Source organism: Eurypyga helias, unplaced genomic scaffold (assembly GCF_000690775.1).
Source record: "Eurypyga helias isolate BGI_N326 unplaced genomic scaffold, ASM69077v1 scaffold7227, whole genome shotgun sequence".
NCBI lineage: Eukaryota > Metazoa > Chordata > Aves > Eurypygiformes > Eurypygidae > Eurypyga > Eurypyga helias.
Window position 1 is genome coordinate 27684 of NW_010261036.1, and position 19098 is coordinate 46781.

General features: G+C 36.2%; 1 protein-coding gene across 1 annotated transcript in view; it reads left to right on the top strand.

Annotated features, from left to right (window-relative positions):
- Window positions 1-19098, top strand: part of LRPPRC (leucine-rich pentatricopeptide repeat containing) — a 79674-nt gene that overhangs the window by 16934 nt on the left and 43642 nt on the right. Inside the window, exons 13-22 of the mRNA XM_010155217.1 lie at window positions 1287-1356; window positions 4064-4091; window positions 6337-6394; window positions 7563-7669; window positions 7891-7968; window positions 8318-8371; window positions 9084-9194; window positions 10450-10580; window positions 12007-12092; window positions 13707-13911. Of these exons, the coding sequence (XP_010153519.1) occupies window positions 1287-1356; window positions 4064-4091; window positions 6337-6394; window positions 7563-7669; window positions 7891-7968; window positions 8318-8371; window positions 9084-9194; window positions 10450-10580; window positions 12007-12092; window positions 13707-13911 (928 nt within the window). The remainder of the gene's footprint in view (window positions 1-1286; window positions 1357-4063; window positions 4092-6336; window positions 6395-7562; window positions 7670-7890; window positions 7969-8317; window positions 8372-9083; window positions 9195-10449; window positions 10581-12006; window positions 12093-13706; window positions 13912-19098) is intronic.

Below are 19098 nucleotides of genomic sequence, written 5' to 3' on the forward strand. Positions count from 1 at the left end.
AGTTCCATTCCACTTCATTGTCAGCCTCTTGATTTTTCTCAGACTTGTTTGTTGCTAAGGAAACCAGGTTGCCGATTGTCAGCAGCAGCTGAGCATACTAAGATGCTTTTCTGCTCGTCTTCTTACGAGCAAAAAGTTTAATACACCACTGGAGGATGATTTGTATTGAGGGTTTCTTGAAACAAACTTCACCTGGCATTTTCAAACTAAAATAAATCTTCCAACATTTAAAACTTTTAATTTTCACAATGCCAAGAGTGAGGCTAAGGAGTGGTTTTAGCTGCTTGTTCTTGCCTTTTGTTTCCCAAGTTCCTACAGAGCTGGTGTTTTTATTTGAGTTCTCTTCTACCATATAGCATATTGCAGCCCGCGCTGAAAGGGTCCAGTGCCTTCAGGTTTTTACAGGGGTTCTGTTGTGATAGTGAAGTCAGATGATAGTAACTTCATAGAGGACGTAAATGCACCTACTGCTCTTATTTTTTTTCTTTGCTGGACCATAGTGCTGGAATGAGAGACAGTAATTCGAGAGGAAGAAAGTAGAATGATTTGGAATGTTTAGCCAAGCAATGGTGTAAAGATGAGGACATAGGGCAGAACTATAAATGACCTCTCAGGGACATCTAATTTTAAGAAATTTTATGATTTTGTGTTAAACCAATACTGTAAATACCAACATTTAGAACTGGTTTTTCTCCCTTTTTCCACTTATTTAGCTTAATCCAGTGGATATGACTTTAGATGGAACAGCTTTTTCTTTCTTGTCAGGCAATTTACACCAGCAGAAACAAACACTTAAGAAAGTGTCATGGTTGTGGGTGGTTTTCTGAAACAATTAGCAAACCATTTCTGTCTGGATCTTTTTTTGTTACAGTGCTAATACCTGAAATTTTCATGATTAAAATTGTTTGAGTTTTGTTTTGCTCATTGGAACATGATATTTTATTAGATCTTGTACTTTTTTAGGGGTAAGATGCTTATTCCTATTACTAATTCGCACAGAAGACTAATGTATTAACTATTGACATTAAAGGTAGTGAGGAGGGGAAAATCTTTCCATTTGATCCCTTTTGAAACGGAGCAGGTTTAGAGCTGATAAAACCAGGACTGTTTCAAATACAAATACCCTAGTATTTGAAATTTTGATTTACAAAGTTTGTCAGCATTTACTGAACTAACAAAACAGTTCTAAGGACACCCTATTTGCATGACCTACTGACTTCCTGCGGTTCAGGGATTTTTTTTTTTTTTTTTCAATGACTGTTTAGAAACGTTTCATTCATTTACAGTGTCTTCAGCAAGCACGCCTCCTATTGATATTCGTCAGTTTAGAAACAGCCTCATTTCAGGTTTTAAAAGGTAATGTCACTATATGAATACCTCTTTTGGCTTTTTGTTTGTTTGGGGTTGGTTTGTTTGTGTTTGGTTCGTTGGGGTTTTTTATTTTTCCTCTGTAGCAAAGTTCACTTTCTTTTTTGCCATGTTAAGCACAAGTCTTTCCACCTGATTCCATGTTCGAAAATATAAAAGTAGTGTTCCAGCTATAGCAGGTCTGAGGAATATCTTTGTTCCTCTCTGCTCTCTGGTTTCCTTGCCTCTCCTATATATGACCATACGTTTGAGGCATTATATATAGTGGATTAAAAAGAACTTCACTGTTCTTGTTTGTTCTGTGGTATTTGACAGTATATAAACTTCTTAGGGTTTATCTTTATTCACTTTTTTTTTGTTTATAAACCATTATGCTAATGTAAGGTTTTTCCTCAAGATTATCACCATTGACCATTGAAGTAAATTGTGCTACATTGCCATAACTTTGTATTCACAGCCATATGGTTCCATTTGTAAGGAGCGTTCCTTGCTAGTTTGCAGGATTGTCTTAAGATTATGCAAGTATAGGTAAATTTAACAAGCATTTCTGTCATTCACTGTTTGCCCCAGTCAAACATTTAGGACTGTGAATTAAGTGTTTCTGCAGCATACCTACATCACTGGGAACCAGAGGGGGTCACTTAATATTGCTCAGGACCAGAGTCTGAAGGCTGATTTTGTTGGCTTAAGTTACTTCCTAAAATTTTGTAATGACTATGAGATGTACCTATGTTTAGGTTGGATATTAGTAAAGCATACCAGGTGAATAAAAGAGCCTGAAAATAAAGCTTGAGGGTATGATAGGATAGAACAAAATATTTGTTCCTTTTGTAAAGACTGCAGTAAAATTTTATAAGTAAATGCTGGTCTCAAATGCTCAAATGAGCAGAATTTAGGACTGGTGTACAAAATTACAGGGAGGGTATCGACAACAGGGACACACAAACAGTATCAGAATCATAGGATGGTTTGGGCTGGAAAGGACCTTAAAGATCATCTAGTTCCACCCGCCCTGCCATGGGCAGGGACACCTTCCACTAGGCCAGGTGGCTCAAAACCTCATCCAGCCTGGCCTTGAAGACATCCAGGGATGGGGCATCCACAGCTTCTCTGGGCAACCTGTGCCAGTGCCTCACCACCCTCTCTGTGAAGAACTTCTTCCTGATATCTAATCTAAACCTCCCCACTTTCAATTTAAACCCATTACCCTTTGTCCTGTCCCTACAGGCCCTTGTAAAAAGTGCCCACCCAGTTTCCTTGTAGGCCCCTTCAGGTACTGGAAGGTGCTGTAAGGTCTCCCTGGAGCCTTCTCCAGGCCCAACTCTCTCAGCCTGTCCCCATAGGAGAGTTGCTCCAGCCCTTTAGTCATTTTTGTGGCCCTCCTCAGGACTTGCTCCAACAGGTCCATGTTTGCCCTGTGTTGGGGGCCCGGAGCTGGACGCAGTACTGCCACATGTCTGTGGCAGAATAGTTTATGGATTTTCGTTGTAGCTGCTCTTCTCTAGTAACTGCTTCAGAGTATTTCCATTCTATCTGCCTGATGTACCATTACTATTTCAGAGTCAAGTACTTTAGGAAATTGATGCATTTGATATCTGCAGTTTATTGTCATGCTGTCAGTGGTGGAGTGAGTTCACCCAGGAAAGCTTAACTAACCTCTCAGATAGCGTGTACCCATCTCCCTCCCTCTGCCGCGGACATACATTTGACTCGTTTTCAAATACAAGTGGCAGTAGCACAAAAAGAATAAATGTTTCATAGGCTTGAACCTCCTAAATAAAATCCTAAACTTCTGTGAATGCCTTCCAAGTTTCTGTGCAGCTGTTCAGACCGACATTTCCCCATATGAGAATTATAGGAAGATAAAATAAGGTCGTAAGTTTTTGTTCTCTTGTCTAGGTTAGTGCCGATTTATGGTTGTCAGAAAGTTAGAGCTTCTGTTGAGAATTTTGATGTTCTACAAATTTATAGAAATATATCAGGTTTTTTATACTTCAGTGAACTGGTTAACATTTGCTCTTTGGTTGTATCCTGATGATGTACAGAGAACTGTTCTCCAAGTTCTGTTGTGTTCTATGAGGGGAGAAATTTGAGTTTTCTATGTTTTAATTTCCTTTTTTTTAAACATCTGTTTATCTCATTATAGCAAACATTGTACCTTAAGTAAGAGATTTGATTACTTCCTTTTTTTGCATGGTATAAATGTATTTGTAGCTGCCTGTAGTTATGTGCCTGTACAAAAAAATCTCATTTTAATGCACAGGAGTCTTGATTTTTGCTCCAGCAAATTCCCCATATTGAGTGTTTGCTATGTAAAGTGCAACTCATTTTGAGTGAAGCTCATTTTCTTGAAAAGCTAAACAGAATGGAATAGAAAATAAAAAAGTAAAATTAGGATATGTTACAACATAGAACTAAACCTATACTATATCCTTTGTTGCATTAGTTATCTGTTTGGGTTGCTGCATTATTTTAAGGTTTTTAGCAGAAACTGGCCATATGCAGTATAGTAAAAAGTACATAACTACTATGTACAAAGTTGGTTTAAACAATATATGGCAGTTATTGTCTTTTAATTTTATTTAAATAACTTAAGATCCTCAGTGTTAATGATTTGTGGGGTTTTTTTACAAACGCTACAAGAGTAAAATCATTTTGTTGCTATTAATTTGTTATCCTTTGCTGCCCTCTTCAGCTCAAATGATGTACCGTTGTGGAGCAAGGTAAGCGGAGATGATGATAATGCTGTAAATAAAATCAAGTTCTGCAGGCACTGCATGCATATGATGCTTTACTGTAAATATGAATTCTGAGCCTGATAATTTTATACCTGATTAATTAGATCAAGACTTTTGCCAGCTGCAGATTGTACAACTGTATGAAATTGAGTTTTCAGATTGGACAGTTAAGTGTAATTGTGAAAAATCAAATGTGCTCTTACCATGTAGTGTAGCTTATGCTACTCTGATTTCTAGGTCAGTGGTGTTATAGCTGAAGGTAGCATATAGTTGTAGCTTCTGGAACAAAGCCTGCCATGTTGTGCAATCTGATACTGTTTGATTCCCTTTCCTGCCTTCCCACACCTAGTACTAATAAAATAATAAAGCATGATTAGGATTTTAAAGTTTCTGGCATATAACTTAGGAAATTGAAGGCAAAACCAGATAAAAGAAATCACCTGGATGAAGATGAGGGAAAATGCCCAGTTATCTTGCCCTCCCTGGTATGGAGTGCATTAGAAGGACACTGCAATATAATTTGGTTAATAAATTTTGCAGAGCACTGGAATAGGGGTGCTGGCAGGTAACTGCCTGGGATGTGGCTACAGGATTTGGGAAGGGATGCACTGTGTTTTTTGTCTTTTTTTCTTTGATACTGTACCTGCTGGCTAATAACCTAGTACATGGCTTCCAGTACGTTTTAGATTCTGTAAAGAAATCTTGAAATGAAATGGAAATTGTAGTTTGGAAAGTCACTGATTAATGATTTATGTAAGTCAGATACACCGTATGAGGTGCAGGGTTGTTTTGCATTTTACTACCATTTTCTGTTGTGTGAAGATTATGGTGGGAAGATGTTTTTGTCCTCTGCCTCTGTCCTTCCTTTTTGCATTTAAAAAAATAAGAGGAGGATAGGGAGGAGAAAAAAGGGAATCTCTTATCAGTCCTATTACGAAATTAATTTTGAAGGACTGTCAGAGTACTGGTGGTCTGCATGTGAAGTAGTATCTAGAGTTACTTCTGCTGCTCTCCACAATAGAAGAATAATACATGTATTTACACATAAATTTAGTGAAGACAACAAAATGTATCTATCTTCTAAATTAAGAAATCCCGACTTGGGAAATAAATAGATACTTAGCATAAGGTATTCTTTTTTTGTGTTCTCTGAGATTTGGTTCAGGAGGACTATCATGACTTTCTCGGACTTTACTGTAATTGTAGGTGGTTCTGTCTGTTGATTTATCATAGGAGGATGAGGGCAAAAGGAAGCTGTAGTTTAACTGTCCACAGTGTCCGTGGTGTGGGTAGAATGAGAAGTGATAGGTCGGGTATTCCATTGCACGTTTGTTATTTTACAGCTTTGATTGGCAATTAAAGGTGAGGGTTTCCTTTCTTTTGTCATTACTTAAAACTCAGCACTCTGACAGTGGGAATGCATCTCCCTCTGCCTTCTTTCAGATTGCATTCTAGAATCATGGCAGAGAAAGCAAAATTCTTGAAATCCTTAAAATCTCATTTTTTACCTAAAGATGATGATCCTTAAGAACAGTTAAATGGATTTTTAATGTCATGTAGCTTAGGTTAAAATGCTTGCAGGTAGGATGTGATGTGGGGTCTTTTGGGTAAATGTTTCTTTTTCTTCTGATGAAGCAAAATCTACGTGTTCCTTCAGTTCGTATGACTGATGGAACGTGTGCTAAATTTTGTCAAATGCAGTTTTTATGGACGCATATCTTGTCATTCAAAATTGCACTTATTTACAACAGCTGTACTAGTTATCTTAAATCTATCAGAGCATGACAAATCATGTTCCTCTAATTTCTTTAGGTATTTGCTTCTTTCAAAATGTATATATATTAAAAAAAGGCGCTGTATGGGCCAATTTTAGCCTTTCAGTAAATTGGAACATAATTGTAGCTTCTCCAGGAGTGACACTGGATAACATTTGCTTTAAGCGTCGTCTTATGATAGCTAACCTTCTGTAGAATGATACATAAACAGGATACTAGAGTGTCTGTCTTACAGCCATACCTCAGAAAGCATTTCTGTTTGCAATACTTTTTTCAGAAAAAAACATTATTTACAAAAAAACACTTCCTTATATTTCTTAGGGAATTACTGTGATGTGGTAAAGAATAATACTTTAACAGAGAAATGCTTTATTATTTTGAGAATTCAATTTCAGATACTATTTGTCCTTGCTTGCTGCTTTTGGCTGCAATGTACGATTATTCTGTCTTACCAGATAACAGAACTGTTGTACAAGGATGAACGTTATTGCCTGACGCCTCCAGGACCAACTGGTAGAGTTTCAATTTCTGTGATTGTAACTTATCCACAAATCCGTTCTTCTGTGTAATGATGGGTTTGAGGGATTACAACAGTAAACACTGATTGCTTCTTTTTGAAAGTGAAATTTGAAAACATGTTGGGTAAAATCCTGATTCGAATAATCAGAGCATATTTTGTGAGATCCTTGAGATCTTTTTTTAGACTTACAAATAAATCTTGCTGATAATGATTTATTTTTCTCAATTTATTGACAAAAATAGAGATTTAGAATGAGCACAGTATCAGTGCTCAAATACTTAAAGGAAAAAAAAAAGGCAGTTTTTCAGCCTAGTTTTATCTTTAGTAGTCCTGATTTTGTGAAGCACAATGGTACTTAACATCCCAAATCTTCTACTTGTAGTGTATTTTTTGGTATACTGTTTTTTGGTTGGTTGGTGTTTTGGGGTTTTTTTTCCCTTTTTTTTAAGAGGGTTTTGTTTGTGGTGTGTTTTTTTTTTTTTTCCTGTTGGAGTTGGAGGGGCAAGGGCCCTTGGGGAAATCTAATCTTTTGAAAGACAATTGCTGCTCTTCCTATTTGCAGCTATAAGACCCCATATAGTTTTACACTTGCAGAGATAAGAAACTTAGCATTGTTATCTAAAATCCCTTAGTCTTGATTTTCGTTTGCTAATTGGCAACTTCTTTAATATTAGTTGATCTAATGGTTAAAATATTTTCTATGTTTTTATATTAATGCTACTATCTTTAGTGTAGCTTAGTAATGGAATATAGTGGCTAAAATGTACAGAATAAATATGCAAAGTGTTAGAAATGTGTTTTTTCTTTTGAGCAATGACAAAATATTTGTGGCAACTATTTGGGGTAGTGGGCAGGAAAAGGGGGGGAAGGCCTTGGGCAGTAGCACTTCTGTCACACAGTAGTGGAAAAAATAGATTGAAGTAAGATTCTGTACTGAAAAGCTGTCACTAGGTCTGAAAATAATTAATATTCCTTTCACTCACCAGTTAGATATGTGCTCCCAAACCACATAATCTCTATGCCTCAGTGATCATTGTTGCCATTTCAGAGCCTCTCATCAGGGTGACATCTCACACCAAAATGATTTCTTATAAATTAATCTTGATAACATGACAGTCTCAGTAATTTTAGTGGAATGCTTTCTCTTGTTTTTTTCCACAGAAGCTGTTGGCTATTTTCTTTATCACTTGATTGACAGCATGAGTGACTCAGAGGTACAGGCCAAGGAGGAGCGTTTGAGACAATACTTCCATCAGCTGAAGAAGATGGTACCATTTCATTTTTTGCTACATAATGCCTGTCCTGCCTGACATGTATCTATTAGATTTGAAATTGCTGCTTTTAAGTACAACCAGACCACTTCTCAATGACATGCAAGAGCTGGAGACTTGAATTACGTCTGAGATAATTTCTGTTAGACAAATTTCAGTTTGGTTGTGTTTCAAAACTCATACAATTTTTTTCCCCCCCCTCCCACCTCTTCGTTCAGAATATAGTTATCCCTGCAGCCCACTACAGCGGCATTTGCAGACTGCTGGACTCCTGTCAAGTTCCTGAATTAATTAAGGTCTGTGGTTCTGTAGCAATTACTTTGGAGCTAAAAAATGTAGTATCTGTATTCTGTGAATATATTCTCCTTTGCAAAATAAAGATCTTTATGCAGTAATTATATGCAAGCCTTTTAACCTTCCCGTGATTTTTCACTGTTGAAGCTGTTTTCGTTTCATATGTGAAATTTTTTGAGGGTTACATTTAATAAGTGCTTTTTCAGGTCAATATAATAATGCTGCAGAAGGCAGCTTTTTTTTAACATTGCAATTATATAACTAACTTGAACATTTTTAGTGTGGTATGCTTACCTAAAACTTGAAATTTTTTAGGGGGATTAGTGATATCTTTGTTTTACTACATTTTAGGACGCAAAGTTACTGCCTCATAAAAAATTCCTGTCTACAAGCAACATTCCAGAAGTAAGTAAATTCACAGATAGCTATGCTTGTTCTTACTGTAATAATAATGTTTCGATATGGGTTTTAGATGAAGTGTAATCACTAGCTTTCAGATCATGGAAGTATATTAAGGTTATTGAAATCTACCATTTCAAGTTCTGAGGTTACTTTGCAGAGTAAGAATAAAGGCTACCCAGATTTTCACAGACCTGATACTTGACCTTGGAGTTAGCTGACTTTTCATGCCTCAGTTTCCCTGTCTGGTAAATATTTTTTTGATAGTTCTAGTTAGTTAACAGTCGTGGTGTGTGGCTTAGTTCATGCTTGTAAATTACAGTGATCCACTTGAGTGGCAGGAACCATATAAATCCATACTGCTTCTAATGGTGGAGTGTCAAGTCTTTACATCTCTGATCTGAACAGAGTGGAGATGGAAAAAGAAACAGGCTTCTATTCCCTACTTCCCTGAACAAAGAACTGAGTACGAGAGAACTAGTAGCATTGACCTTTGTAGATATGCTGTTTAATGCCTTTTTTTTTTAATTGCATTCTGACTCAAATCTTCAGTTAGTATGCACTATTTAAACAGATAAAAGCACCTTAAATTATTAAAATATTTCTTGTAGTATGAAAGAGGAGAATTATTTTGGTTGTCTTTAATAAAAGTGATCCGACAAGTTGTTCGGGGAAGGGTGTTTTTGCAATTGATGTTGTTTCTGTTACCTCCATTTAGGGTGCTAAATCTGTGTCTGCTTTGGAGAAGAAACTAGAGAAGCGAAAAGCTGAAAACCAGCCTATTACAGATGTCTTGAAACAACTCATACATGCTCTTTGTGAAGAAGAGGTATCTTAAGCAATGCAGAGATAATGGGAAACACATAGCTATATTTTTAAAGGGACATAAATGACTGTATTATAGAAAGACATGGTTAAGCAAAGACAAGTGCAGTGCTTGAGGTTTCATGGTTTGATGCTTATAAATCAAACATAAGTGCAAAAAGCAATTAAATCAAAAGGTTAACTAATTTCAGCAACACCTTGAATGGCATGTTTTGGGGTTGCTGAAGTTTGTTTACAATAATCTGCAAAGTGAATGATAGTAACAGCTGTGATAGGTTTATCATACATGCCAAATGTCCTTTCAAGCCATGGCTCCGGTCTCTTATATCTAGATTGTCAAGCAACTGATACATGCACTAGTCATTTGCAATTCAAATATTACTAGGTTGTTAATGCAGGGATTGAAATTCCATTTTCCTGCAGGAGGAAAGCTCTTCTGAGATAAAGGGTCTCTTGCCTTCATTCGGCAGGCGTCCAGCTGTAGTTTACATTCATTTAGTGTGTGTCTGTAATTTGTGGGGTATCACCACACTTTTATTCAGTTTCTTGTTCAGTATGATCCTGCCTATAAAGCTGTATATATAGGAATGGTCACAGTTGTGCAGATGATAGCACAATATTCTCTACTGCTAAGAATACAGTTTAGAAAGAGTGATTCTCAGCTGTCTGTCTCTATGATTTTGCATATGAAATAAGGCTAGAAGCAAACACCATTTTAAGTTCACAGTGGTCAAATGTATGAATAGGAATGTATAAAAAAAAAAATAAGCTTTCTATGGGATCCCTAGGTAGTTTCTTATTCTTTAGAAAGTAGTTTTGTTGTGTGTTTGGCAGTGTACCAGGTGAAAATTGTTACGAATTCTAAATAAATACGAACTGTTTTAGAATTTGGGTTATTTGTGTTTATGGTGTCTGTCTGGATTCAAAACAAAAATAAGACTTATGTTTTATGTGTAACACATGGAAATACAGAATATGAAATGTATATAGAAATATAAATGCAAAGCAAGAAAAATTATTTAGAAATCTACTCTCAAGTTAACCTAAACGTGTTTTAGAAAAATAGTAATTTCTGCAAAATAACTTTCACTCTTGAAATTTGCTGAAGCATTACAGCATTGTGTTTTCAAATGTGATCATACACTACTAAAAGCACTAAAGCAGTCATGTAACTGTACACTGAACATAGAACATATAAGAATCATACTGTCATATTGACTTTTCCTCCAGTTCACATCTTTGCTTTGTTCCTTTTTTAGAATATGCAAAAAGCCCTTGAAGTGAAAGCCAAATATGAACCGGACATGGTTGTCGGTGGCTATGCAGCCTTAATAAATTTGTGCTGTCGACATGATAATGTAGAAGAGGCAATGAACCTGAAAGAAAAAGTGTAAGTACACCGGCACTGAAACATGTCACAGAGATTTATGCTGATACACAGACCTTGTTGAATTAAGTAGGTTGAGTATTAACCCCCTCATCCATTTTTAATTAGTTTTCTCCACCCATGTATGTGCATTTAAAACAGCCAAGGATGTGGGTTTTTTGAAATAAAAAATTTCCTTGGTAGAATTGAACATCAGAGGCAGCTACTTTTTGTATTCAGTAATTACTTTTTTTTTTAAAGGTAAATTGCTGTATTGTTTTTGTTTTAAACATACATAATGTCTGCATTGAAGTTTGGCTTAGTTTAAGGGGGGGGTGGTGGCAGAAAGGTACCTGAATTACGTGTTAGAAAGCACCTGGTATGTTTTTAGAATATGCTGCACCTATATTGTCTTTAGAAAGCAGTGTTTTTGAGGGATGTTGTTTTAAGACTGACAACAAGCTTTCTACTTTAAACTTTGATTTTTCAGAGCTTTTAGCTTGGCTGAGAAAATGAGCTTGCAGCTAAAACATGCTGTTCATGACTTATCCCCAAGCAAATTCTTGCAGATACCTATTTGCCCCTTCCCTTTTTGCCTTTGGAAGCCTTCTTTTGGTGTGATGCTGCAGTGAATACAGGACAAGTCCTGCGTTACTTTCAGGTTCTCTCTCTCATATGTGCTCACAAAGTATTTGCCGTGGTTTTACCGTTGGTTAGCAGGCAGGTGCTCATTACACCTTGCTTCAAATTACGTGAAATGATTGAGCTATGAATATCAAGGAATTTGCCACTCTGCAAATAACGGCAGTATATTGGTTTTGGCTGTACTACCGCTCTCGCACAGTCCCCGTAGGAAGCTTGCATGAAGTAAAATTGAGTCCTCCAGTGGAGCTTCACTGCAGCAGCACATTTTTACTGATCTGACTCAAGTGTAGCTTAGTATTGCTAGGAAGAGTGGCTCTTCGAATGAGTATAAAAAGAAACAAGAGAGAAGGAATTAATCTTAAAACTTGCAGTAAAAAGAAATCAAATGCATAACAGGAACTTCAAAGCAGTAGCTTTTAACTTGTTACGATAGGAGAATAGTTTCATATTCTGTATCGAAAAGAATATAGCCCTGCCCCAGCCATGTGGACTGAGTTGTCTTCCCAGGATTCTGGGAAATACCTTAGTTTTTGTAATAACCACTAAATAATTTATTAAACCATTTGGTTCTTAAAAATATGGCTTTCGAGTTTCGGGGGTGGGAAGGTGTGTGTGAAAAATACTTTTAAATCACATTTCAATGGTGCGTTTTTTAAAGTAACAGTTTTTTGCTTTAATATTTACTATAACTTTTAGCTCTCAATGCTCTTGTTTCATTATGTAGTTTAAAAAATAAGTCTTTAAGCTGAATCCATAGAATGTGAACTTGTGTTGTTGATACCATTCTTAATGTTTTAATTTCTAGCTTCCCTAAGAACGCACCTGTTGCTCTTGACACTGGGAAGTACGTAGCACTGCTAGAAGTCTTAGGAAAGCATGGTAGACTAGAAGGTAATCCATTTGCTTTCATTGTGTGCTTCTGCTATATAATAAAGGTATCTTGCCTCAAGAATAAAAATGTGAGTTGATATTAATGGTATATCATGTCCTGAAAAGTGCTTGAACATTTTGCATACAAATTTGCATGTGAATTCAACCAGAGATGCTTGGACAGTGCAGGCCATTAGTTTTAATGGATTGGCAAGCTTGTCATTTACATTTGCACAGCTCAGTGCTTTTTGCATTTCTGCAGCTAGTTTTTATTAGCATTGCTGTTTGGATTGAGTTTGAAGATCATGACTTATGGCACAAATTGCGTATGTGCCTAGACTAATGGCTTTGTTTTTGCTTAAGAAGGTCTGAAGGCTGAACATAAAACCCATAAACATAACCTTCTCATAGGAGCCAAGTACTGCAAAAAATCATTTAACTTTATAAAAAGTATATATTTTTCTGTTAGTATTCTTTCATGTGTTTGTTATTGAATTTTAGAGTCAATCTGTCAAACTGCCTGGAAATTTTGGCTTTTAATGAGTGTTCTGCGAACTGCCTATTTTGTATTTCTAGTTGTTTGCATTAAGCTGTTAGCTCTTTAATTTCTGTAATTTAGTCTAATATAATTCTGTAATTTACATGATTTGGTTGATCTTTAAAAGATCTCTAGACTGTCATCAACTTTTAAAATGTGATTCTGAATATAGAGTTCTATGATTTTGTAGACGACAACACCATAAAAGCATAGTCCAAGCCTAGACACAAAAGGTTAGTTTTATGGAAAACACTGTTCAATAAAATAAAAAAGCTAATGGAATCTGTTTCTTTCAAGATCTTTCTTTGAAATTTGTCTTGGCTGCTTATTAAGCTTACTGATAGGAAAATAATAAACAAAGCTGATTTTTTCCAAATCATAATAAATCAGATCATGACCACCTCTACATTAAAGCAGTGTGAAAAGATTAGCTTGCTTTTAAGAGCATAAATGTCCCTCGGAAAATAAAACAGTTCGTAAATGTAGCCAAATGTAAAGTGGTCAAAACATTCTGTCTATGCAGTAATTAAGAACATTATAAAAATGCACTTATTCCATATAGCAAAATGTTTGTTTCTGCCTTACTAATGAAGCTTAATGAACCTAATGTTTTAACATGCAGTCTGTTAGAAAGCTTTCATTGGCTCTCCTTGGCTAATTAGTATCGACACAGCAAACAGGCCCTATCGGTATCAGACCATTAGTCTGGCTGTATATACAGTGTAAACATATCTTTATTATCTGGCCTCGTGACAAGCCATCTGCTGAAGAAACAATGGAGTGATTTAGCAGATGTTAGCATTGAACGATAAAAGCATCCATTTAGGAGAATCTTGCAGCTATAGGGCAGACTGTACAGGGTTATGTGGTGCAGAGTGGGCACACAGTTCCTATCTATAATTTGTAGTCAAAGTTGCAGCAAAATGATAAAACCATGCTATTGTGGATTTATAATTGTAGTCTCGTTTAGAAATGCAAGTAGTAATTAACTTGAAATCGGCATTATACGCCAGAATTTACATTCAAGGCTGTTTTAAGCGGAGTTTGTTTTCCCTGCATGAAATTACCTAAGGGGCTTTTGTGTTGTTTCATTGTAGATGCTATTAACATTCTAACAGAGATGAAAGAGAAGGATGTTCCTATCTCAGACAGAACAGTTGCATCTTTTTTCCGCATTCTTAATGCTGCTGCCATGCGAGGTGAAGTTGAAACAGTGAATCGATTACATGAGACCATTGTGAACCTGGGGTTGGCAGAAACTGCTGTCCTTCATTCCCCTCTGATTACAGTTCACCTTGAAAAGTAAGCTATGTTTGGGCTTCAGATGAAACAAGTTATGCTATGAAATTTATTTGCGTTACGTGACCTGTGTGTGTTACACAGCTGCACGTTCATGTTTGAAGCATGCACACATGCACGCACATACAATACTGGAGTGATCTAGGAACAGTAATGAATGAATATATTTACTTCAGTTCAGTAAATCCGTTTTCATCAGTTATACACCATGTCATGGTCGCTGGGAACAACAGCTGTGTTTTATGGACACATCAGAGAAGTGGCTACATGTTGGAATATGCTTATGAATTAGTTGGTTCTAAAGTGTGTTTGACAAGATAGCTATTCAGAGCATGATAGGTGTAGTCTCAGCTCTTGTATGTGTTTACCCATCAACACAGTATTATTTTGCTGTGCCATCCAGTACATCTCGGCTGAGTTGGAGGACGGTCGTTGAACACTGGATTATGTGTAATTCACATAACTCAAATAAGTTGATGTTATTGCTGATAGACTTCTATATTGCAGCATTTAAAATTCCAAGAAAGTACTGTCTGGTTTGTCTATTGTGGGGATTTTTAGTTTATTTTTTTTCCCTCCATGTATACTTTTAATACCATTTAGTAGAGAAAAGGAAGTTCATACATTAATTCTGACAGGAATTATTTGTAATTCCATGTGTGATGTTCCTTTGCATAAATTTTCATTATGAGGTGTAAGATGTTTGAGTTCATGTATGTATGAACTATATAAAAATTTTTCCTACTTAAAATTGAGCCAAGAGTTACTTTTTCCTTCCTTTACCACATGCACAATCCTTTGATTTTTTTCTGATGTCATTTATGTAGTTGCTGGATTTTAATCTCTTGCAGCTGGAGTGATTGATCAGTTTCTTGAAGTTTGGTTCATGTATATGAAATGCTCTTGTTTTAAATATAATACCCATGAAACAGGTGATTTTTTTCATAGTATTGTGTAGGTCACTCTGAGATGCATATTAATGTTTCTTTTAACATGTAGAACGTTTTAATTCTTTTAAGTCTTCTGAGTATGTAACGTCTGTGTAATGTTTCCTGTAGTCAAAATTCTTCTCAAAAAGATGTAACTCTTGGTAGATTGATGTATATTTATATTCTCTTCTAGAAATAGTATTTAGTGTAGTGGTCAACAGTTAAGAATATAGTGTATGTCTTTTCAGTCAGCAACACTGCCTTGGTTCCATCTCAAGAGAAGGCAGATGTTTATGGAAGTAATTTAACTGCAATCATATGTAACTAATGTGTCGGAAAAATATCTGATATGCTTTGCAGTGTGCAGTAAGAGCAGCTGCATTTTACATAATTGCTTTATGCACATTGACATGCAAGTTGTACATGGTGCTGCTTGGGTTCTCGCCACTTCTGAAGTATATGATGATGTAAATAAGAACGTGATCATATGTGGGTGCAAAGGAGGGCGGAATAGGGTGTTATTTTAGTTTGATTCCACATTCTTTTGGATTATAAGTGGTAAAACTTTCCAAAAAGTTGTTTGTTTGGCTTATTTTATTTTTTTTAAATAAAGGGACTGTTGATGAGACTAGATTTTTAAAGGAGAAAATAATTCCATACTCTAAGACTATATGGCTACAAGTCATTGGTACTCAGCTCTATAACTCTTGTTATATTTCATATACATAAAAACAACTAAGATCTTCTCCTATGAGTTCTTTGCTGCCTTATGGATTCAAAGACTTGCTTCCTCTCTAGTGTCAGACAGAAGAGAAGGGGAAAGCTTTTTCCACATAATTTTCTTGGGAGAAATAACTGAATTTCACTGGGGTTTTTTTGTGTGGGGGTTTTGGTTGGTTTGTTTGTTTGTTTTTTTGTCTAAGAGATGAGAGTTTTTGAAAGTTATGAGTGACTGAAATAAGTGTTAGTAATTTCTTGCAGCAATGGTGCTTACTATTTGTCATCCTACAGCTCAAGTATCATGCTGAAATGCTGTCACTTAGCTGCAGGCCGCCAGCATGCCTCTGAAATTAGCTTGGGGATGTTTTTTAATGTTCCACAGCAGTGGTTTTGCTAGTGTTTTGTGTTCTTCGTTTGTGTCAAACTTTTTAATTGCTTGTAAAGGAATCTGTGATTTGCTTTTGAAGATTTTGGCAATTGTAGGTGTAAAATGTTTTCATCTGCCCCTTTTCTCAGTACTGAGTCCTGAATACTCTGAAATTCTCGTTAAGTCCTATTGCATGTTAAAAGTGACAATTTGCAGCAGTGTGTGGAAAAGAAGAAAAATTGTTGATGATTAACAGTGTAATTTGACAAAAGCTAACAAAATCTAGTATTTTACTAGAATGGATATTTTGCCTTTAAAATGCTTAGAAATCTTTAAATGCATAACTAGAGAGAGGACACATACTATCTTGGTTTTCTTTTACCTTGAGTAAATTTAAGGGGAACCACTCTCCTGCTTTTAATTGTATGATTTTTATTTATGACTGAACAGTTTCTCAAGATGGTGAAATCACATCAAAAATTGAGACAGTTGAACTGTGGAGTCTTGGTCTCTCATGGAAGGTAGTCAACCTGCCTTGGGCAGTATGACAAGAATCTTTCTTTCTAAAAGCTGCAGGGATGTGAAGGACTTGTACTTTTCCTTATAACAGGTCTTACTTTTGAAGTGGTTCCTCCAGCTGACAGTAGTTGTAAAACGTTGTGTTACCTACAACCTATGAAATTCCTTACAATTTTAAGGACTGTAGTTTTGGCTTTTACCTTCTCTACCAGCTGTCAGGGAAACCTATTTGAACGTGAGCCATTTTTGCAAAATCGAAGAGGCTTCTAAAGTTAACCTGCTCTTGCGCTCTCTGACACTTTGATGATACCTACTTGCAACATGATAAACTAACAGATGTTGTAACTACTGATGACTTTTTTTCTTCTAAGACAGCTACACAGTCCAACTTTCGTACAACCCAAAATAGGAATACATGTCTTAAGAACTTCATGTGGTTCCTGTCTTTTCATTAACCTAAGTTTGTTTCTGCTCTCCTTGAATAATATCGACTCCGAGAAAAGAAACAAAATGAAACATGTTTAGCTTTGAAATTAACTCCTCCCTACATCAGAAGTGCTCTTAAGCACAGGGAAGAAAATTTGCAGGGAAGCTATGAAAACATTACGTTACAGACTGTATGAACAAAATACTGGTTTAAGTCAGTGAATGCAGGCAGTTAATATCTATTTTATCCAATCGAAAGTCTATTGCTGGTTTGTGTCAGTGTATTTTAATACAGCATTGTCCAGTAAAGCAGTGTGCTGGTTTGGGATTCATCTTATATAAACCCATTTTGTTTAGTTTCTTAGGAAGTAGACAATGTGAAGCAGTGCCTTGACAATTTTTCTTCTGTTTTTCATGGAGTTAAATTCACCTGTGACTTTCTTTGAGATGATTCTGTAGCACATACAAGTTAATTGACTTTTAAATTTACTTTTAAAAATCGGCATCTTCTTAAATTAGGTGATATTTTCATTGGGGGGGGGAATCTTCAGTGGTGGGAAGGTTTTCTTCTAATTTTTAGCGGCTTTATTTCAAATATTTGTATTAAAACTCTTCACGTGTTACAATGAAATTAGGGATGTTTGGCTCTCTTACTCCATTATTGCAATTAGGAATTTAGCATCATCACTGCCAAAGGACAAAAGTGTCTCATTTGCCCTATGGGGACAGGACAGTGATAAGATGATTTTTCGTCAAGGATCATTGGGTCGTAATTAAGTTACATTCATGGCTATTGCTTTTTGAAGGATGATTGGTAAATGACAGGCTTCATGTGCTTGGTACGGACAGTGTTCACTAGGGTTTTTTCTCCCTCTGTCAGAAAATCCTGTTGAGTCTGATAATGTAAATGTGGCATTTTATTCTGAACAAAAGAGCAGGGAAATGAGCTATCTTGTCTAATCATTCAGTTGTTTAACACCGACTTCCAGTTTAGACTCAATTGGCTGGAAAGCACTTGACATGTGAAGTTAGTGCTGTTCCGAACGCATGTTTGAGTAAATTTTAAAGTAAGTGACAGCTAAATTGTACCTAGGGAAATTACAAAGCCTTCAACACAGTTAATTTTTTGGGGAGGATTAGTTGTAATTGCAACACCAGTCTCCTTGAAGATTCCTTAGTATAGCAAATGAACAGAAAAACATTTAGCTCTTTCAAGAGCCCGTTCTCTTTTAACAGAATAATTTTTGTAAAGCTGATTGTACCTTGCTGAATTGACTTCCCTCTACACTAACATCTGCTTCAGATTTGTAGAGAGGGATTTGTTTTACCAGTCTACCCACCACCCCCACCCCAGAGAGTCCTTTTTTTCTTTCTACCTCTCTAGTGATTTCAGGTTTGAGAGCTTTTCAATCAGTAAACCCCTTAGGTAAATTGCCACTTCACTAAAGCTTTATGCATAATGTTGCAGCACTTCATTCCAATTAAAATCAATATTTGGAGTCTTATTTTTATCAGGCAGACTCTTTGGTTGAGAAAGTTGTTTATTACAAGTAAAAGGGTTAGATTTAGTGCTACATTCTTGAAGCAAGAGGGGAGTGGCTTGTCGAAATTGAAGGGGGATGTTGTAGCTGTGCACGTTATAGCCAGCCTTGCCACTGAGTGTGTTCTGCAAATACTCAAAAATCTGAGTAATTTAGTCCCTTCCAATATCTTTGTGCGAGTAACATTGCCCACACAAATAAATCGGAAGATGTGCCCACATATCTTGGGACTTTGTAGTCATCCTAGACAGAAACCAAATGAGTCCAAAAACTTAAGTATCTTAACCTTAGCATCAATTTAGGTGAAAAATAATACCAAAGTAGGACTCTTCTGGGATTACATAAGGGCCAAGCATAATACACAGTTGGCTGAGACTCATTTTGTCATTCAAAAATAATAGTATATCTTTTTTTAAAAGAACAAGTTTCAGTGAGAGGAAAGAACACACCTAATCTTTAAGTGGCACAGGTATTAGCCGTGGACAGATAATATTTGTGAGTGACTTAAAGCTGTAGTATCTGGCCAACTCAAAATGAAGCATGGATCATCTCTCTTCATTTTAAATACTGTTTTGTCCAGACTGACACTGGAAATCAGATTTTTTCCAACATGGTTCTGAGTATATGGGCTTTCTTTCTTTTTTTTTACTTGATCTAAATTAATTAAAGAGTAATTTTGGACCAGGTG